Raw genomic sequence first — 22864 nt, forward strand, 5'->3', positions numbered from 1 at the left:
GCAGAAAAATATATTTTAAAATCCTAATCCAATACACTCCCTTATATTATATAATTTAGAAAAATCAAATTTCTCTTTTTTCTTAAAAAAAAAATCTCACAATAAACTTGTTTCTTTCGTAAGAGGTAGGTTATAGTTACAACTTTTTTTTACAACCTCTTGCAACCATATCTTAATATTGTTGATTTTCGCCAATCAACGGTTATCATTTATTGTGAATTAATAATTAATTAATAAGTTTAATTTACGAAAATCATAATCGTTGATTGGCGAAAATTAACGGTGTTAAGATATGGTTGTAAGAGATTGTAACTATAAACTTGCTTCTGAATAAAAATAAAAGTTAATTGAAAGATTATTTATAAAACAATTAACGACTCCATTAAGTTTTATCTTGACGACAGTTTTATATTCCTCCTCATTTCAAAGTACCGAATCCATTGTGCCCTAATCGTTCTGACGCTCCACCGCCCCTACTTCCGATCAGCGGTTTCGCCGTCGTTGTGTCACCTGAGGTACCCCTCCTCTTTTTCTTCAATCTTCACTCCCTTCTATTTCACTTCTTCAATTGATTTGGCAACCATCTTAGAAAGAGGTGAAGATTTATTTCTCTGAGAAAATAAAAGTTTTGGGTTTTTTTCTCTTTCGGAAAATCATGAGTTTCTTGTCATATGGATCGGATCCTTTTGAAATTTGGGAAATTTGGTTCAGTTATTTACTTTCAAAAGCAAAAAAAAAGAAAGGGGGGAGGGTAGGGTTTTTGCTTTTTTACTTGTTTTTAATGTTTGCATGTTTATATTGTATTGAACTTCAATACTGTTATTTTCCTTCTTTTTAATAGTGGGAACTCTGATTAGGCACTTGTGATAACTAAGTTCTTTAGCATTATTTGTTTATTTGAAATCGGTGTGTTATCCATTGAAAGTGCAAGATTTTATTTGTTGAGAATCCGGTTGCGTGTTTTTTAAGAGGATTGGAGGATGCTGAATTAGAAGCAATGGTATTACTGCTCAAAGTCTATGGCTTTGACATTATAGAATCTTGTGAGCTTGGCAATTTTGATTTCAAGACTAATTGGCTTATTTTGTTCCCTCTATTTTGGGAGTCTTAAAGTCTGATTTTGGAATCCTGAAAAACCTTAGGGCTGCTGCAAGTATTAATTTTGATTAATTTTTTGTGTATAAGCGAGGGGTTTACTTGTAAAGAGTGGTATGATGCCAGTGATATGCGGCACTGATAGAATGGAAAATAAGATTAGTTGTCTCTTTAATTTTTATGTGTTTCTGCAGATTTTCTGATTTATTTATGATTTGGTCTGTATCACTCCTTTACCATCCATCTCTTTTTTTCTCTTTCTCTCTCTCTCTCTCTCTCTCTCTGTGTGTGCGTGTGTGTGCTGGGGGGAGGGTTTGGAGAGGTTGAGGAAGTGTTGCTGGTTGAACTCTCGTGGTTTTTTCTCGTTCAGATGTCTGACGGTTTTTTTCTTCTTCTTCTTCATGTGCATTCATGCAGTCGATTTAGCAGGCATTCTGTTGTTCTGTTTCATTGACAAAGTGACAACAAAATGGATGATTGGGGTAATGATATTCTGTTTCAATTTTTTGTTTGTACATACCTTTCAGCTGTTGTTTAATGTTAATGCAATTACTGGAATCTTTTTCCTTTTGTCAATTTTTTAATTGGGTATCTAGTATGTTTCTACTTTCAAACAACTTATTTGTGTTGGTCTTTGATAGTTTAATTGTTTTTTACCTCCAGAATCCAGACACCATCTTTAATATTTTCTTAGTATTGCTTATTCTAGATCATTCTCATTAATACAGAGGATATTAGATTTGTATGCACTACAAAACTTACTAGATAAAACTATAATCGTTGATGCTAATTAATTTGTTAGGTTGGGAAAATCTGATAAATTGCGCTGACATTATAAGGTTCTTCAATTGACAGTTCACTTGCACATTGATTCATTATGAGTAATTTTGGAATCACTGAAACTGGAGTTGATTCGATTCAAAATCAATTCATATGTTTCTAACTCATTAGTACAAAAAATTGATTTGTAGATTACTTTTCATGTTTGAAACTTGAAAGATTAAATAAGCTCATTGCGTTAATAATGTTACTTGATTGACCTTACTTAGAATAGGTAAAATACTAAAAAGGCTGAAGTAATGAGGCTGAGGTGGTCAATTCAAATATGAAAACTATAATTAAATCACATTCTCTCAAATCCAAGCTTATTTGAGTGAATTTCTAAATGTACACAACTAATTTCATAAGATTTTGAAATCAAATAAGTTTCTACTGTTGACTATCCAAACGAAAGATTTCATTCATAAATCAAATCAATTTCTAAATTTTGTGATTGCAAACCCACTATGTATATGATTGCAAAAGCCTAAAAATCTAGTATAATAAATTAATAATTATGTCAAAGTATACTGTCTTTCTTCTTTTGTATTTGTATTGTTGTTAATTTAATAAATGTTTGTATATTTGTTTCAGAGGATGAGGAAATTGCTCCTATTGAACTGGCATTAAAAGACCAACCTAAAAGTAAATGGGATGATGAAGATTTGGATGAAAATGATGTGAAGGAATCATGGGAGGATGAAGATGAGCCTGCTCCGGTATGAACAATTAGAAATGATGTCACAACAGGGCATAGTTCATTTACATCTGTATGGTTGCATGTAATTTTTAAAGATAGATGGAGATAGCTTTTTCATATTTAGCCAATTACCTTCTTATTAGTATTAGCTGATTAGCATGCCGTTTTTTACTTTTACAATGCCATCACAATGCCAATGTACTTAAGTCTGCTAGTACATTGTTAGCTCTATTTTATCTGTCTATTTTCTCTTAAAGGAAAAAAGGCTTTTTTTTGGGAGGGGGAATTGTTTAAAAATAAAAAATGGTGTAAGTAGCTTAACTTATACACTTTTAAAAATTATTAGTACAATGAAATTTGAGTTTCATAATTACTTTTAATGAAGTGATGCTGTGTTTCTTGTAATTATGTTCTTTTCTGTTGTTACTAATTGCCAGTTTTTTTTTTTTTGTTTCTTTGCATAATATTGTCAGGAACCTGCAGTACCTGCTGTAATAACTACTGAAAAAGCTCCCAAAAAATCTTCTGAAAAAGCTACTGAAAAGAAGGGAAAGAAAACAGAACCAGTAAAGGAAGAACCATTGGATCCTGTGGCTGAAAAACTTCGCCAACAAAGGTACTTTATTATCTATCTAATTTGTTTACCCTGACATTCCTTTTAGAACGTCTCGTATGGGTACCAATATCATAGATTTTTACACACAAGTAACAATGTGTAGGTTTGCCATGTATGCTGGTTAGCAAAATATGAATATGAGCCAGTGCAGATTGTAATAAGACCGTAGTGCTGAATCTTCTCCTTTGTTATTTAGTTGCTTTCATGAACTTTTTTATGGCAATTTGGTTTTGGTAGCATGATAAGGGGTCTGTCCAAACTGTGTGTGTTGTTTCAGTACAATTTATCTTTGTTATAGAGCTAGATCTTCTTTACTTCTTCTTGAACATGTATTGCAGTGATTTTCGAGGTATGCTTTAACTAGCTATGCTACTTACATGATTAGGAGCTGATTTTTTACTTTTGTGGTAAAACAGCTATTTACCCCTACCCTCAGCTAGAAGAAAAGAAAAGATGGATTGCAAAGGAGGGAGGGTAGTGAATACTCCTAAGATAAAACTAAGATGAAAGCCAGCCGCCAACCAGAAACAGAACAAAATCCCTAACAAAACTATTAATACAAATTAGTCTACACTTTCTATGCAAATTTACCAAAGGAACTTCACTGCATAACCTGTGTGCTGAACATCATAGAGAGGCCAAAGAAATAATCATGTCCTAGAGCAAGACTAAAAGATTGAAACTTTCTTTTCACATTTTCAAGCATTCCTCTTCTAACCAAAGTCATTTAGAGCACAGTGAACATAGCGCATTGCAATAGGACTTTGGCTTCCTTACTGCTGCTAAAGCCTCTCAGATTAGAATTTAGAAAATACTCCGAGAATCCTCTCCAAAATTATGGTTTGCAAACGAGTATCGGGCTAGGCATATTTGTTCTCTATTGATCGTTGCAATTAAATTTGATATTTAAGTAGTGTCTTAGATAAATTGCCTCTCTTTTATTAAATTAAATTATGATTGTTATAGAATGACCACACATTTAAAAGAAGCAGATTGCTAATTTAGATGATGCTCATTTAATTTTAATCTACTCTTTCTATCACAGACTAGTTGAAGAAGCAGATTATAAGTCCACCAAGGAATTGTTTGGTGGGGGAAGTGACGAAAAGAACCTTGATACGTTTATACCAAAATCTGAGAGTGATTTCTTGGAGTATGCAGAGCTCCTCTCTCACAGGCTTCGTGCATTTGAGGTGAGTTAGATACTTCTGTTCCCTTCTTCCTTAAATATTTGTCTAGAGGGTATCCTAATTTCCTTTTTGATGAATGCAGAAAAGTTATCATTATATTGGTTTACTGAAGGCAATTATGAGACTATCAATGACTTCTCTAAAAGGAGCAGATGCTAAAGATATTGCATCTTCGATAACTGCCATTGCAAATGAAAAGATAAAAGCAGAGAAAGAAGCCAATGCTGGCAAAAAGAAGACAGGTAACTTCATCTTAAATTATACATTTTGTGTTTGATTATGTCTCTTTTTCTTTTTCTTTTTTGGGTGTTTTCAAGAATTTTTGTGTGTCTGCAGGTGGCAAGAAAAAGCAGCTAATTGTTGACAAACCTGATGACGAGTTTGTTGCTGATCGATATGATGCTCTGGATGATGATTATAATTTCATGTGAAAAATTTTGGTTCAGTTCCTTTCGGATTCAGTCAGGGGATTCAACTATTTCAACATTGGAAGTTGGGACAAGACCCTTCGGCATACCCTTGTCAAAAATTGATGAGTGCTGTCCTGTATTTTGTCTAATAAGAGTGTGCATCGGTGTCGTTTTTATTCGTTGTCAATTTTGTCATCATTATGTATTTCGATGTTAGATTTTTATTAGATGATTTATACAAGTTTGAAGATGAACGTAGCAACATTCAACATTACTGTTATTTTGGGTACATCAATGTTCTTGGATTGTAAGAATCGATGTTGCCTTTTTAGTGTTAAGGGAACTTGGGACATGCCATGGTATATGCATGTTAAGATTGGATGTTGATAGCATTTATCACCCACTGATTGCTTATAAGGACTCGCATGAGAATGAGTAAGCGTTGTTTGATATCTATTACAATGTGAGAAACGTATTAATGATAAAATCCTTAGCTACCATTACCGAACATATTTTTCTTCTCTTTTCCCCATTAGATTAAAAGAGTGGTAGGTTAAGAGCTGCAGGTGCAGTTTTGGTCAGGAATACATACCCTTCAACCCAAAAAAAAAGTGCTAAAATAATTTTTTAAGTGAAATATTGTTAGCAAAGTATTAACTAATCAATAAAGTAATTTTATACAAAACTGTAACTCTTTTTAAATCCTATTTTATTTATAATATTTTGGCTTCTTAAGATATTTTTACATTTTTTAAGTGCGAATTTAGTTATTTTACGAGGGATAATGACCCATTTGCCACAGTAATTACAACTATTTATCAAAATGCCATGATCTAGTCAAAATTTTTCAAAATGCCATGTCACAAATTCGTTACACCAATAGGCGAGTGTCATTTGGACATGTGGCCATTTCTTGCCAGCCATAAATCTTGGTGAACAGTGCAGCGAGATAGCCAATCAAAGCGGTAGACTGTGCAATCTGAAAAAGTCTGTCCATGTGGCATATCTCGCTGGGCTGTTGCGCAAAATTGGTGCAGCTTTTTCCACGTGTTAGCACTAGCTTATCTCACTATACAGTCAGCCGAATTACATGCTCGTCGTACATCTAGCAAATGCATGTGTGACACGTGTCACAACCCTAGGTGATTCGCTGCATTGCCTGCCGAATTCTATGTGGACCTCTTCCTATATATCCCCCCACTAACCCCACCACCCATCACTCTCAACGTTCGTTCGTTCTCTCTCTCTCTCTCTCTACAAATATCACTCTAACTCTCTATAAAAAATTCACTAAAGGTATTCTCTCTCTCAAGATAAAGTTAGTATTTACAAATTTTTGTTATTGTTATTAATAGCATATACTTTATAAGAAATTCTAGAATAGATGACATGTTTAATTTTTATTACATCAATTAGTATAAGTAAATTGTAGGATATTAATTATTTTAATTAATATTTCAATTTAATATCATGCATAGGGCTTTAACATTGGTTTGAATTTTTGGTTTTATATATTTTATTTTAATGTCATTTATTTTAGGACTTGAAACCTCAGGATAGATGTCATGTTTAATGTTTGATAAATTATTTAATATATGTAAAATATAGGAGAATTGATATTTTTAATTTGACACACAGCGGTGGACGAACATGAATCGAAATCGCCATCCACGCCAGTGTCTAATGAGTCACTGTCCGAGACAACGCCTTCATTCACCTCTTTGTCGAAACTGTCAGTACGCCATGCCGGATCATACATATCGTGAGCAGAAACCTTTTCTGCAGACTTTGGTGGGTAGGGTGGTTGGGGTGACACATACTTGTCTTCAAGATTCACCAGTGACTCCCTTTTAATGTCGATGGAGGGAATGGAAGAGAGGGAATATTGACTGCTAGATTGTCCACCGGAGTCTACTTTCGCATGGAGTTCAACAAATGTGGAGTGTAGATGATCTCGAAATGTATCTACTACTAACGCGACATCTTCATCCTCAACAATCTCTACAAGAACCCAACTTTCGGGTCTCGAGGTGCATCTAGCAGTCAAGCGAGAGAGAACTTGACCCTATTGTAATTTCAACTTCTTATATATTGTCTTCTTCAGTTCATTAAAGGTTAAAACCACACTGCGGGCTCATATGAAATAATTTCGTATCTCCTTCAAAAACTTGCCCATTATGACCAAAATATTTTCTCTCATTGTAATATACTATGGCAATTACTGAATCATTATCATCGCTCTTTTGAAAATAATTACACAAAACTACAACAGAAAGAAACAATCGGAAAATCACAGCACCAGAAATAGAAACAACGAAAATTTAGAGCTCCGATGAATTGTTGCAACTAGAACGAGGGGAGGTGTATTTATAGAACTAGCCTTGATGCTTTGATGACTGAGTTGTACACGTGTCATAGAGTATTAAATTTGGTTGACTGTCCAGCGTGATAAGCCAGGTGCTGACACGTGAAAAAAGCTGCACCAATTTCGCGCAGAAACCCAGCGAGATATGCTATGTGGACATGCTTTTTTAGATTGCACAGTCTGTCACTTTGACTGACTATCTCACTGCATTGTTCATCAAGATTTATGGCCTGCAAGAAATGACCACGTGCTCAAACAACACTCGCTTGTTGATGTAGCAAATTTGTGATATGACATTTTGAAAAAATTTGATTGAATCGTGACATTTTGATAAATAATTGTAATTAGTGTGGCAAATGGGTCAATGTCACCTTTATATAGACACAAACTGTTGTCAATTTTTGAGAGTGTTTTTTGCTACCATTGTGGGTCCTGAACAAGTTACCCAAATTAGTGTTTTAAAAATCGAAACATAGGGTGAGCCAGCGACACCTACAAGGCTACAATCAAGGTTCGGTTGTTTTACTATTAAGATTTATAGAACAAAATAATATTCAAAATCGAAGCTATAAGTCATATAACTAGTTTATAGTCTAATTAGTTAACCGGTCCGTCTAGTTTAGTTTTTAAAATTGTACTCAAAACTCTAATCCACAAAACACATACATGACAAGACTTACATAAAATAAATTTTAGGTAAGATAATAATCACATCTTATAGTTTCACTCGATAATCGATATAGATTTTGGTTCTTGTTAATTATTTTAGACATCTGTTCTTATAGTTTTTACATATTTAGATTTTAGTGTCTCAAAATTTAATATTTAATAATAATATAAATTATAAGGACTAACCTCTATAAAAAAATTACAATCTATTTTCATTTACAATTTCTTATAATCATATTTTAATTGTTGATTTCCGCTAATCTGATTGTTATAATTTATTAGAAAATAATAATTAATCAATAAATATGATCCAATAAATTATAACCGTTAAATTAACGGAAGTCAACGGTTAAGATATGATTATAAGAAGTTAAAACAAAAATACGTTATTAGTATAAGCTTCCTCAAATAAATATAAATAATCTATAAACATTAAACTCAAATAAATCAGGAACATAAAAATTAATACAAAAATTTAAATGAATATGATATATAAAAAAATAATAGCATCTGAACCAAACTATATATACTAACTTTTGTACATGTTACCCAAATATATATATATATATATATATATATATATATATATATATATATATATATATGTTATTGATGTTTTGGGTTTGAAAGGCAACTAAAGTTGTTCTGTAGAAGTGACCAAAGGATGATTGTTATTGGCTTAGAATGATGAATGGATTTTCCGTGTTTTGCTCATGCTATCACAAACCGTGTTTCCCTGCTTCTTCAATGGTTCACCTCTGAATTTTTGGAGCCACAAACACACCCTCTTTTGATCTTATTTTCCCTATCACTTTCCTTCCTTCCTTCCTTTCTCTGTTTGCTTTTCCTTCGCTGTGAATGTGTGTCCTCACACCACCACACAAGCAGTGAAGGTTTTGCAAATATGAACGGAAAAGCCTCTGTCTCCAAGGAGCTCCATGCCAAGCACACCAAGGTTCCATTTTTCTTCCACCCCTTTTCACAATTTTTGTTTTATTTTATCAATCCCTATGTGGGTTATATGAAAGTTGGATTTTTTTTGTGGGTTGATTGTTGCTTGGTGCTTAAGTTATGTTTTTTTTTTTCTCTCTTTTTTTGTGACTGTGTGTGCAGATCTTAGAGGGACTTCTTAAGCTGCCTGACAATAGGGAATGTGCAGATTGCAGGAACAAGTATATATATGCTTTTCAGAACCCATTATTTTATGTTAAGCATAAACATTAATGATTTTATTCATGAAGCTTAAACTATAATAGGTCATTAAATAGTTTTTTTTTTTTGGAACTATAAACATATTTTAGTACTTCTATTATATACACAAGGAGATTGGTTGTGCACCATACTTTTGTTGAGATATTCAAGTGTGATGAGTCCCACATTGGTTGGTAATGAGCTAAGTGAAGAGTATATAAGTAAAAAAACCCATGAACCCAAAGCCTTAAGGTTTTAGGTTGAGATGTGGTGTCGGATCCACTTGCTACAGTTGGTGTAGCCTTAACTCATTGGTGGTGGTTCCCCGCCACGGGCTTTCCCTGATTAGAGTTTGAGGGAACGAATTTCCCAACACTTGTGTCATTGTGTAAAGTTTGGCATTTGATTTTGCATTGAAATTATTGAAGTTTTTTCGTGGTTTATGGAACTCATAATTTTAATATTTCAGGGCACCACGATGGGCCAGTGTGAACTTAGGAATTTTCATTTGCATGCAATGTTCCGGAATTCACCGGAGTCTTGGAGTGCATATATCAAAGGTTTATATATACAACTTTTCTTCTGTATCGGTTTAGAAATTGATAATGGCTGAGCCTTTCTGATTTTGTAACTAGGTGCGGTCCACAACTTTGGATACATGGTTGCCAGATCAAGTTTCTTTCATGCAATGTAAGAAACTATAAAATCTGTTCTTACTTTCTTAGCCAAAAGTATGATTAAGCTAATTATGAGATACTGTGAGTAACTAATTTTTCTTCTCCCCAGTACAAGAGGATCAACTAGTTTTCTTAAAAGGGTAGTAAATCACAAGTAGTCTGGTCCATTCCATATGTATGTAGATAGAGATATCATTTATAGGACATTGTGTAATATTAATTGATTAGTGAATCTAATTGCTCATGGAAGATATGGTAATTGTTTAAAAAAATTTGTTGGGCTCTTGAATTCTCTTGCAGCTGAATTTCTATGTTACTTTGATTGTTTGCATAATGGCTACTTACCTACTCTCTTGATTTGTGTGTTTCTTGATTTGTGTGTTTCATGCAGTTATGGGTAATGCCAAGTCAAATATGTACTGGGAGGCAGAACTGCCGCCAAATTTTGACAGAAATGGATATGGAATTGAAAAGTTTATTCGTGCCAAGTAATACATGACAGTACTTCAAACTGGAAGATCAAATTTTCATCTGCTTTCCCATTTTCTACTGTTATCAACTTGCTTGAGATATTTCAGGTATGTGGAGAAAAGATGGGCTTCAAAAGGTGGCCCACAAGCAGCTTCAAAGTCAGCTGAAATAATCTTTAATGTGAATGATTCACCAAATGTTGTGGCCAAGAGTAGTATTCAAAAGAATAGGAGATTGTCTCTTGAGGAAAGCATTCTTGTGAACCACATGGCAAAAATCCGGCCTCCAGTAGCAAGATCTCATGAGGTATTCATGTTTTATATGAAGTTCAATCCCTGACTAAAGAATTTTAATTGCACAGATACATGTTTCAGTGGATCATTTAATAAACAAGTCACTTGCACAATTGCACATACTGTAAAGAACTTTGGGATACACCACCCCAAAAGCTAACTCTAAGGGTGAGAGTGTCCAAGGCCTTATAAACTCCACATTAGTTGCACATACAACCAATGTGGGACTATATATCTCAACACGCCCCCTCACACGAGAGCCCTTTGGGCTTGAAGGGTGGACAATGCAACAGGCCCAACCTACCTGTGCTAAGAAACTCCACAAGAGAAAGTGGGGGACGGCGAGGCTATGATACCATGTAAAGAACCTTGGGATAAAACGCCACAAGAGAAAATGGGGGGCGGCGAGGCTCTGATACATGTAAAGAACCTTGAGATACACCACCCCAAAAGCTAGCTCTAAGGGTGGGAGTGCCCAAGACCTTATAAACTCCACATTAGTTTCACATACAACCAGACTATATATCTCAACACATACATGGTCACAACTTGCATTTTATTGTCATTTTATTTATTTATTCTCCTCTGCTAAATAGCATGGTTCTCTTTCTGTTTTGTTTACTCCGAAAAATTTTGGTTGCCTTTCAAGATTTACTACATCCCAAAAGAACAAGATATGATTTGAAGTTTATCTTTTCAATTCAGGACTCCTTAGGTTTGCAAAAGAAGATTTCACCACCATTAAAGAAGCCATACGCATCACTTGATTTTGATAACTCCATTGGAAAGAGCAATGGTACCGTTGATCTTTTTTGCTTGCTTTCTATCCATGACGATAAACAGGATGTCTCAACTGTACCTCCTTCAAACTGGACAACATTTGATTGTAAGATGACAATACTTGTATCATAAATCTTTGTAATCTTTCTTCTATTTTCTTTAATTCGCTTCATTATAATAGTTCTTGGAGAACTAAAGCTTTATTCTTCATTTCTTTAAGTTTTTTCTTCTTCTAATATCCTTGCACCCTAGTTGCATTCACAATAGAACAAAGAAAATGTAGCAGTTCATGTTATGCACTTCCAAATTATTAAATCAATATTTATGTTTGCAGGAGAAAGGAATGTGCCGTATAAGTTCATGGATTGTTGAGTTAGCCCTTTGGGTAGATGACACAAAATTATAGTTGCAGACGGTCTTGCAATGTTGCATGAACATTGAGCTGCATTAGTCTGGTGTGTTCTTCTCATTTCAGTTTTATCAACGCTAATTTGATGTTTTTCTTTATGACCATATTTTGTTTAGATGACCCTTTATCCTAAAATGGAGAGACCTGCTTATTCTGTGGCCTTAAAATTACTTTAACTTCGGAATAATGATAAAGTTGCTCCGTTATGGCCAGAAAGTCATAGGGAGTATAGTAAATAGACTCTTTGCAAATACATAAGAGTAAGGAAAGTGACCCTCATCCCTATCCTTGCAAAGTTGGGGGGAGCCTTTAAACACTGGGGTGTGCCACTTTCTTTTTAGGTGAAGTATGCTCAAAGTTCTTATTTATATAATACTGTAGAAGCAAATACCTATTGCAAGGAATGATTTGGCTGCTGAGTTACATTTCTTCATCACTGATTCTGAGATATATGTGTTTCCAATTTGTTTGATGGGGTCTTCAATACCTTGTTTGATAAATGGCTTATTTCTTGAAAGGAGTTTAAAAAGGTTGTGTGTTTTCACAGGTTTGAGGACTAAGTTTTCAATCAACACATACTGCAGCAGGATATATAAACTAGGCTCACATCTGCTCCACTTTCGCGTTGATATATCACACAGCCTGAGGTCGTCTACAAAATGGTTTGATTTGCACTGTAGCTCCTGTTACTTTATCCCCTACAACATCCACTGATTGAGATGGAGAAAGGGATCAAGGAAATGACAGTTGTAAAAGTTAACCATTGATTTTGTTTCTTATGATTTTATTATAAAACAAAAATTTAAAAATTTTGCTTGATCCGAAATCCTGAATTGTATAAGTAGTTCAAAAGAATTGATAATATAATAAATCAAAATATAAAATCGTGATATACAAACTTGGGTAATTGATACATTCCACCGAAATCAACCAAGCAAACAAATCGCACTAAGCAATTGCGATTACGCGAATCTTACATAATCAGGAAGCAGCATAGCATGCAAGATCAGTAGTGTTTTGGACAATTGGATGAAAATATTAGAGAAGGAAGAAATTATATTATTCTTGGTCAACTTCCAAGCTCCAAAATTGCTTGAGTATGGTTACAAATTCAAAAGTAACATCTGCAGTATATATTTAGTTGCACGCATATAATTGAGAGCATTGCATATTATGAAGATTTTACCAATTGAATCAATACTCTTTCAATAAAAATAAAATACTGTTATGTAATTACGAAATCAACCCTATAATGGAGACCACTTTCAAGAATATCTGAAGGGAGTAACTTAGATAATATATGAATAAAACTAATAATTTTGTTTTCTCTCTATATTTTCTAATACCACTTGAACTTTTGAAGTGTTCTCGATTTCTCCATTCATCACAAATGGAAAATAGAATTGGCGCTCTCACCATCCTTATCGTAAGAACGTCCGCATTGTAGCTGACTCTCTGCAACAACAGAAACAAAAACCGTATAAAGGCGGGAAAACTCGCAACCCTCCACCACCGCCATGCCCATACCTTCTCGCTCTCTGAAATTTCTAACATACTCTCTCTTAATATCTCTCTCAACTTCTTGTTCTTCTTCAGTGAGTTGAAAATTAGCTTTAAGATTTTTCTTCTCTGTGTTCCTTGCTATCTTGTGTCACTGCGGAGCTTACAGTAGGTACCTTTACATTTTCTAGAGAACATTAAACCACGCATCAACTTGATACATTTTCTGATCAGTTCTGTTTTTTCACGCTAATTGATTGAGCTTTAGATTTCGATAGTTTGCACTTGCAGAGAGAATTTTCTGTGAAATTTAGCGCTGAACTTCCAATTCCATATTTTCAGTTACTTAATTAGCTCATTTTTTATTTTATTTTTCTTGTTTGTTTCGAAGGAAAATGGAGGGACTGAGGCCAGCGTGGGCTGTCAAGGCTATCGTTGTGATCGTAATCACTTCGATTCTGTTCCGATGCGTCTGCGGTGTTAACCATACCGTCGGTGGAGCTTCCGGCTGGGATCTTGGTTCGAATCTCCAGGCATGGTCTTCTACGACCACGTTTAACGTCGGTGATGAGCTTGGTACGGACCTACATTTTCTCTTTCTCTCTATCTTCACATATGTTAATTCGATCCCAAGAAAAACGTTTTCCGCCAAAACAGAGCACTTAGGATCTTAATCTTTGAACAAACTAACGATAGAGAAAAATAAATAGTTAGGTGAAGTTCGGTTCGATTTATTTGAGCTTTCATTTCGAGAATTTCAGAATCCATGGAAACTACGTTAGCTGTTTGTTTTCTTTGTACTTTCTATACATTTTCTCGGCAGCCAAACAAACTGCTGTACGTAACCGTTTTCGTTCTCGAAGTTTTGAGTATTTAACAGAAACGGAGACAAAGGCGAGGGTATTTTTGACATGACGGGATTTTATTTTTTTTTTAAATTAAAAACTGTACGATTAAAATTCTAAAACGTTCGTTCCGTTTGGGATGGTTTGGTTGGCAGTGTTCTCGTACACGCCGGTGCATGACGTGGTTGAAGTTAACCAACTGGGTTACGACACGTGTACGATCTCAAACCCCCTTGCCACGTACGACACCGGTGACACCGTGATCCACTTGACCGAACCGGGAAACCGCTACTTCGTCTGTGGCCGAATGGGCCAATGCCAACAAGGCCTCAAAGTCCAAGTCCATGTTCTGGCCCACTCTAACAACAACAACGGAACCGGTGATGATCAAGGCCAACGTGGCGGCGGCGGAGGCAGGAGCCGTTCTCCGCCACTTCCTGTTTCTCCACCTGCGGATGCACCTTGTGATTGTTCCCTTGCTGAAGTGAGCTATACGCTGGTGCCATTGATTACGCTCGTAATCATCCTCGCATTCACTCGCGTTCCTCTCTTCGCCTTTTCGCATCTGTTGGTTTTCATCTGAAGCGTCGAGCTTGCTAGCTAGCTAGCTAGCTCCCACCGTACATTTCACCTATGTGTCGTTCTTGCATTTCGTCTTTTATCACGCCCTCTTCCTCAGTGAGCATATATGATTGTGATTTTGGGTTAGTCAATTGTTTCTGTTGGTGCATTCGAAATTGAGTAATGAGTTTTCTGTGGGTGTAATCGTTTCTTTCTTGTTGAGACGCAATGCATGCTCAATGTGAGTACATTTTAGTTTTGACTTTTTAATAAAAAAAAAATTCATCCATGTTCTTTACTCTATCAATTGCGTTATCTTTCATTATTATACAATTGATGTGAAAGTTTTATATAAACAAACGTTTTAATGTGATATGTCTTCCTTTAACTATATTTAACAAGGGATAATTAATAAATGAAAAAGTAAGGACAAAGGTAAGCAAAATAAATTGTTGAGGTTATATTTACAAATTTTTTGTTTACAAAATTGTACAAACTATACTATGTGCAATAATCAAAAGTGTATGACCGGTCATATTCAAGTGTGATGAGTTTCACATTAGTTGGTAATGACCTAAGTGAAGAATATTAAGATTTTAAAAGACTTTTTTTGAGATGAAAAATTCTACAGATTTTAAAAGATATGTTAGAATTAGAGAGACTTTGTAGAATTTTTTAAAAGACTTTTTTTGCAATCAAGATTTCATAGGATTAGATTTTAAAGGATTTTAATAGATTTCATAAGATTTGAAAGGATAATATGAATTTATAAGATTTTAAAAAACCAAATGAATTTTTAACAAACATTCAAAATTACAAGAGTCAATACAAAAGGGAAAGGTTATACTTACAACCTATTTTTGTTTACAATATTTTACAACCATATCTTGACCGTTGATTTCCGACAATCAACGGTTATCATTCATTGCAATTTAAATATTAATTAATGAATTTGATTTGTGAAAATAATAACCATTGATTGACGGAAATCAACGGTTAAAATATAGTTGTAAAAGGTTGTAGACAAAAATAGGCACGGTACTTGTAATTAAATCAACAATTGTAGGTGTAGCCGGCATCATCTTGCCCTACCCATTCTTAATCTTATCATCAATTCCCTAACCCAACAAAAATTACAAGTTTAACGAATAAGAAAGATGCTGCTGCTAACTTGTAATTAAATAGGCACGGTACTTAGACTTTGGATGTATAGGTGATGTCCCGATTTATCTACAAAAGGAATAATATAGCTATGGAAAATGATTCTTTCAAATAATTTTTGTGCACATATTATTATATCTAGCCGCTTCAAGAATCAATGACTACCCCACATACTAACACGAGGTCATCTATCTCAGAATTTCTCTAAGTCAAACACGTTTAACTATGGAGTTTTTCTGTTCCGGACTATCGAAGAGTAGATGTATCTTGTTAGTATAGGTAGTACCAATTAATTCTTATAAGCTATCTTAAACTGTACAGTCTCGTACCTGCACAATCTTTGGAAACCCTTTCTTTCGGGTGTCGATTCGATTTATTCATACATGTAACCCCTACTGGAAGCCTGTTAGGAGCCGCTTCTTGTCCGTGCCTCCTTATCACTCCCCGCCTTCGTCAGCGCTCGGGATGTTACACATATTCTCACCTAGGGGTATTTATATGGTTTCTATACTTTTCTAATACGTAAATATCTACTGGACTTGAAGGATGAATAATGCACATATTAAAAAAATTCACAAAATTTAATTATTTATTAATTAAACGAGAGATGATAAGGATCAAATCTGTAACACTAAAACTCTAATATTATGTTAAAAACTAATTCAATCAAAAAAAATTTAACTATTAGGTGAGGCTACAATTTTTTAATACTTCTCTAACAGTTTTGATGTAAGAGAGAGAAGATAGTAGGGAAGAAATGAATAGTGATGATTTGGTTTAAGTGAGTTACTTTTTACGTGCAACTTACTCTTGCTATTTTCAACCCATGCCAATAAGGAATTTGGGGCAAAGAAGAAGAAAAAATTGTCCAGCAAGTCTGTCAAACTCCAAAAGGTTTCACCTAACGATATGAGCTTAACTTCTCCAAAACTATTTTCATAGATACTCGGGGAATGTACTTGGCATTATTTCAAAATGCAACAGTAGTCCCCACTTTGTTTATTAAAGACTGCTCCGAGAAAATAAGGGGAGTTAGCTTACAGACGGACACATGAAATGATTTTTGTTAGGCAGGCTTCCTTTTGTGTTTTCTAATTATCAATTACCTTCTTGTCAGCATGAAAAAGGGAAGAGTGTTAATGAAACTATTTTGGTTCAGCAATTAGATTTTAGAACCTGAAAGCCCATATCAGGGCCAATTTTGATTGCTGGTCTTGAAGCCATTGCTTCAACTTAGTGTTAATTAGCAGTGCCTGAATAGCTTCTTGCTGCAGTGCAGGAAGCACTAACTGATATCATGCCCTATACTGTCTGGGTCCCGATTCCCTTGATTCAGGCCCACAGCTTAAATGTGCCATAACAACGTGTACAAGGATTTTGTGGGTTGTTTCCGTAAGTGGTTAATAAGAAAAGGACCCGTCTTTGATAATGGCAAACATTGGGTCTTATTCTTTGGTCCTCTAGCTAATAGATTCTTCTTAATCAATTTTTGGACATAATTATTACCGTAACTGTTGTGTAGACAACTCGCTTCAGTGCCCGCCCCAACTTGCTCGTTGTCTTTGAATTGATAATTATAATTTCTATTATAATAAAATAAAAAATAGAAGGAGAGATATTGTAACAATCAATTAAGGTTACTACTAGGAGTGTTCATCAACCGATCCAAACCAATTCAAACCGTGGTGACCGAACCGAAAAACCGATAACCGATAACCGAATAAACCGAAAATCGAATAATCGAAAACCGAAAAAAAACCGCAAATTTTAATTAGATTGGATCAATTTTCGGATTGATAGATGAAAACCGATCCAATCCAAACCGATCCAATATATTAATTTTCATCTACCTACTTGGATCTTTCTCCAATCATAGCTCAAAAATTTCTAAACCCAAGATCCATTAACCCATCAACTAAACCCTAAAAAAAACTTAGTTACATCTTATCAACAAAATTTCATCTATGTAGAGATTCATATCTCATTTTCAAAAAAAAAAAAAAAACTATATTATCGTTTAATGATGCTTTTGTATTTAATAAAAATAAAATTACAAAGCCAATATATACAAAAGATGTTATTTACACAATAATCATGAAACAATTTTTAAGATTTTCAAAAAATCGAAAATCGATCCAATCCAAACCGAAAAAAATTGGATTGGATCGGATCGAATTTGAAAAAAAATCCAAACTAAATGGATGATTATATGATCAAACTGAATGAATTGGATCAGATGATTTTTGCTTCTAAAACCGATCCAATCCAGACCGCGAACATCCCTAGTTACTACCAATGTTACTAGCAATCAATTTCACCGTTAGATCGATTATGTTGATCCAACGGTTATATTTATTTCCATCTTTATATAGTTATGATTCCTCATATTTAATATTTTTTATATTTGTTTCTATATTTGTATATGATTATGTTTTTTCATATTTAATGCTTTCACATTAAATATGAAGAATCATAACCATACAAATATGAAAATAAATATAACTGTTAGATTAACATAATCGATCTAATGGTGAAATTGATTGATAATAATATTGATAGTAATTCTAATTGGTTGTTATAATATCCTATGAGTTATACTGCAGAATCCATAGACAAAAATAGAAAGAAAGGGTTAAATAGAACGAGAAGGCGCGAAAATTCAAAAAATAAAACCGAGTTTTCTAATTGAGTTAAAAGGACTTTGCAGGCAGAAGATGGAGGGTCCGCGTGCGTGGTTTCTTATATATAAAAACTTTCACTAGCTGGTTCCACTTATATTTCAAATTGTACAAAGGTCCTACTTCTTTAATAGGTTCTGAGCTCAGAAACCACTCAAAAGTTTGTGACACTACGACAAACATGGGGCTTTTTTGTTTCAATTTTCACTGGGCATGTAAAGGGGCAACTTGCTTTCCGACCTTAGGAGGTCATAATTAAAATGAACGCTTGAAGAAACAGCAAGTTCCACCATATCTATAATGATCTATACCATTCTGACAGATAAGATTCATGTGCGTATGTGTATTCACTAAGTTTATTTCCCTAATCTCAAAATTTTGTTTCCAAAACTAATTGTGCCTTTAGAGATATTGACAGCGTAACCAATCTGCTTAAGCCAAGATGCACATCTTAATTGAAGGTCCCGTGCAACCATGCACAGTTGAAGGGACAACTCAGTGTTAACGTTACGTTTAATTCATCCTCCTTGTTCATTCACTTTAACCCATTTTCCAAAAAGAAAAAAAGAAAAAAGCTTTGGTTCTTTTCTAATACCATAACATACCAACGGGGTTCCAACTTCCAAGTGTCTAGTCCAACTCCACGAGTTCACTCCATCAATAAACAGTAGCAACTATCACGTCCTTGCATGTGTACGGTTCTTACTTGTTATTGGTAGGTGCGGGTGATCTTGTTCAATTGGTATGAAATCCAGGTTTCTTCCCTCTTCCTTGTATATCCGTTTCCTTGTAATTAAAAGAATATAAAAAAAAAAACAACTTTCAACAAACATTTTAAAGCTAAATTATCTGGCAAATTAGGACTGCATAAAATTTTACATTCAATTCAAGTAATCCTCTTAACTATAGTGCTGCCTTGGGTTCAAACTATATAATCAATACAAACATTTTGTAATATAAGAAGCACTAGACTTCTGAATAGCTAGTAGAGCATCTACAGGAAAGATCTAGATAAAAGAAAAAGCAACACATATTAGGGAGAAACTAAATTATGTCCACTATGTCACAAGAAACTTGACGAGAGAAAAAAGTCCACAATGTGTGATACTTGTCTTGGCTTCTCCACACAGTCTCAGCAGCAAAAATATATACACAGCAAATCCTGCCAAGGGAGAAAAAAAAGTCAACATAGAGAAACCGACAAATGGAATATGTATGCGGGATTAGATGTACTAATGTAGATTATATTTTTCTACACTTCAATCAAGTGTTCGGTAGGTGGAACAGCCTAATCAAAAAGCTAGATTCATTTAATTGTGCAAACTACTATTTATGTTTCGCCAGGTGTTGGAAGTTGAAAGCCAAAGCCCAATACTTCAAGAATATAAGATGACATATATATGTACCATGGAATCACACTGTCACATTTGGTGTCATAAAAATACATATTTGTATATACAAGAAACTCTATAGAATGCTTTCTGAGGTCATACCTCGTAGAAAAAAAAAGTAGAAAAAAGCTCAACAAACATTTGATAATTAAACATAAAAAGATTCCACACGAAAGTGCTGTACTTAACTACTATTTCGAAAGATTAACCTGTCAGGCGAAAGCTCCCGATTGGTTTTATAACAACATCACATATGTTATATATGATAATAAACATAGTTGACAGTGAAATTCTGCAGAATTCATAAATTTGGCAATGTGTTGAATGCAATGAGAACTGAGTACTAAGCTAAGATAGAAAATTGATAATATATCTATACATGTACTGATGTACCTTAAAATGGTTAATATACTTCAAGAGATTCTCATTTTGCTAAATTTTTTCTGTGACTGGTGAAAAAGAAAGATTAACCACATCAAACCCTGCGATTGACCATGTCCCTGAAACGCTGGTAAGATTCAAGCCTCTGTAACTTCATTTGATTATTGAAATTTTTGATGAATGCTTCTGCCCTGTGATACAATTCCTCTGGGCTGATGGACTTTTCCCTCCTCAACGATGCTCTATCGTTGAAAGTTTCAGACTTTTTGAGCTCCTTTTGAGCCCAAGCCACAGGGTCATCATCACCCTCACCTTTGTCATGGAATGGTTCTGCCTTTGCAATCCTTGCACTCCATGTGTCACTCTTCTTCAGCTGTGGCTTCATCGTTTTCCCCTGTCCCTCCATTATGGCCCTCCACGTTGCTTCCAGTGTGTCATCACCCTTGTCACCGGAATCCGGCGAGAAATAGTCGTTGGTGCATTTTTCCGGTGATGGGTCAGTGATGAATTTGTTGCAGGACAAACCAGAGTCTTTAGCTTCTCCCTTTTCTTCTTCTTCTTCTTCTTCTACTTCTACTTCTTCTTCAACCTCTTTTTCTTCTTCCTTGGACTCGTTGGTTTGATTTTCTTGCTCGGTTGAGTGGGTGGTTGTTGTATACTTAAGATCAGAGGGTGCATGTGAATCAGAAAAGGATACGGGGTTATTTCTTTTGTGGTTAAAGTTGGAGGAAGCTACAATGGTGATGATGATGAAGTTGACTATGATATAAACGAATGGTAGTGTTAAGCAGCTTCTTGCTGAGACCCAAAGGCGAGGAAGAGTTGAGAGAACAAGGTGGAATGTGTATGGGACTATTGCCACTTTCAACAAAATAAGAGTGGTGATAACCCCCATGGACATAAGCACAAGCTTTGAAGCCCATATAGCTGTTTCAAAGCTGTTTGATTTTAGAGGAGATGGGTTTTGAAAAAGATCCATCATTGACAAATTGTAACACTACTAACAACTCTTCACAACCCCCAGAACTAAACAAGAAAAAAAAAAAAAGAGAGTACTTTTCTGCTAAAAGCTGTTTGGCAAATGAGAAGAATAACACCCAGAAATTAAAAGTTTGGGGGGAGGAGTTTAGCTACTAGGAAATAACCAAGCATCAGTTTTTCATAAGAACTAGAAGAGAAAGAAGCTTTAGAAACTGAGGCTGGAATATCAAAATAGATATCTGAAACATCTGAAAGTTTCATCAGGATGTTAAGAAGGGGTTGCAGAAGCAAGGTTTAAGATGGATTATTGAGGATCCTTGAGCATGAAACAGAAAGAAAAAGGGACAGAAAGAAAGGAAGTGAAGAAACTGAATACAATGTATAGAGAGATCTAGAATTTCAGGCCTCTCTATAATAAAAAGAATGAAGAAAGCCTTTTAAAGAAAGAGAGATTTCAAAGTTTCACAGTCTCAGGTGCTGTAGTTAGCTGCAGAACCAACAAAAATTCCATTAGTACAGGGTAGGGTGGCTGGTTATAGAATAGAGGACCACAAGAGTCAAGATGGGATTTAAATGAAGAACTAAGAAGCTCTCTTACACATAAACTGTTGTAACCAAGACAGTTTTTGATGAATTTCCCACCGTCGGATGATGCTTCAGAATAGTTTATGAGTTTTGAGGACTACATAAATTTTGCACCCTCATCTTCATTTTGTTACTATTGTAGATGATGATAAAGATAGACATACCATATTTTTTTTAATTTTTTGTTTTTCTGAAATTGTTTGGATATTCTTTATGGAAAAGTCAAGCAAAAGTAAACGGTTGAATTCGAGTGGAAATTATACAATTAGTTAATCAACTATAATTATTTTAGTTGTTAGAATGGTTTAGTTTTTTTAAAGAATTCTAACCAATGTTTGGAGGTGATAATACCAACTTTCGGCACCACTAAGCTAAAGCTTCGAAACTAACCATAAGGGACTAAGGGTACATGCTTTGCATATAAACATAAAAGTATCATATCTATGTCAATTTATCGCTAGATTCTGGATTGTTCTTTCTTGCACGGGTAATAGCTATTAGTAATGCTAGTTTCAGGCAACTTATCTTTTAAGAACTTGTACAATTATCCATGTAATTTCATATAATTTAAAAGAAATTTGTTCACCCAAACTCCCACCAAATCACTCATAAATATATGTAAAAAAAAATTGTTCACGTAAAAGTTTTTCAATTAATATTATTATTTAAGCTTAACTGTCCACTTACCTCTATTGTTCTATATTCACCACACCAATGGTTTTTCTTTACTTTATTCTCCGAATTGTTCATTTATCTCCATAGTTGTATATCTTTCACCATATCACTAGTTTTTTTTTTTTTTTTTTTCCATTTTCTCTAATTCCATACACCTCTAGCTGATAGAAAAAAAGCACAAGGGGCAAAACCACAAAAGATTCTTTAAGATGTCAGGCAATTAATATTCTATTTTTATTACTGAATTTTTCCATAATCGGGTAAAAAGTTGGTTCCACCATAAGCTGGGCAATTAAGTTGAGCCTTTAGCTGAGCTGAACACTGTCTGGGAGTGTGTGTATGAATAAGGTGGGGAATGATATCCATGCCCTGTTGATATCAGCATACATATGCAACCTTGACATATGAAAATGTTTCCAAA

General features: G+C 34.6%; 3 protein-coding genes across 3 annotated transcripts; 2 read left to right on the forward strand and 1 right to left on the reverse strand.

Moving 5' to 3' along the window:
* The first annotated feature begins 376 nt into the window (after positions 1-376).
* LOC133293451 (uncharacterized) lies at positions 377-5262 on the forward strand. Its single transcript, XM_061492031.1, has 7 exons — positions 377-515; positions 1513-1577; positions 2509-2633; positions 3088-3230; positions 4276-4423; positions 4503-4662; positions 4757-5262. Exons 2-7 carry the CDS (start codon positions 1565-1567, stop codon positions 4849-4851), a joined length of 684 nt encoding a protein of 227 aa, XP_061348015.1. The 5' UTR covers positions 377-515; positions 1513-1564; the 3' UTR covers positions 4852-5262.
* A 3491-nt stretch (positions 5263-8753) lies between these two features.
* On the forward strand, positions 8754-10542 carry LOC133293433 (probable ADP-ribosylation factor GTPase-activating protein AGD15). Its single transcript, XM_061492001.1, has 6 exons — positions 8754-8819; positions 8978-9036; positions 9525-9615; positions 9691-9745; positions 10124-10220; positions 10311-10542. The coding sequence occupies exons 1-6, from the start codon at positions 8769-8771 to the stop codon at positions 10540-10542; spliced, it is 585 nt and encodes a 194-aa protein (XP_061347985.1). The 5' UTR covers positions 8754-8768.
* An 8743-nt stretch (positions 10543-19285) lies between these two features.
* LOC133293463 (uncharacterized) lies at positions 19286-21735 on the reverse strand. Its single transcript, XM_061492045.1, has 2 exons — positions 20215-21735; positions 19286-19592 (listed from the first exon to the last, which is right to left on the reverse strand). The coding sequence occupies exon 1, from the start codon at positions 21182-21184 to the stop codon at positions 20297-20299; it is 888 nt and encodes a 295-aa protein (XP_061348029.1). The 5' UTR covers positions 21185-21735; the 3' UTR covers positions 19286-19592; positions 20215-20296.
* Between the last annotated feature and the right edge of the window lie 1129 nt (positions 21736-22864).

This window comes from Gastrolobium bilobum, unplaced genomic scaffold, assembly GCF_033153095.1.
Source record: "Gastrolobium bilobum isolate Gb01-03AN ecotype WA unplaced genomic scaffold, APGP_CSIRO_Gbil_v1 utg18566, whole genome shotgun sequence".
In the NCBI taxonomy this organism is placed as follows: domain Eukaryota; kingdom Viridiplantae; phylum Streptophyta; class Magnoliopsida; order Fabales; family Fabaceae; genus Gastrolobium; species Gastrolobium bilobum.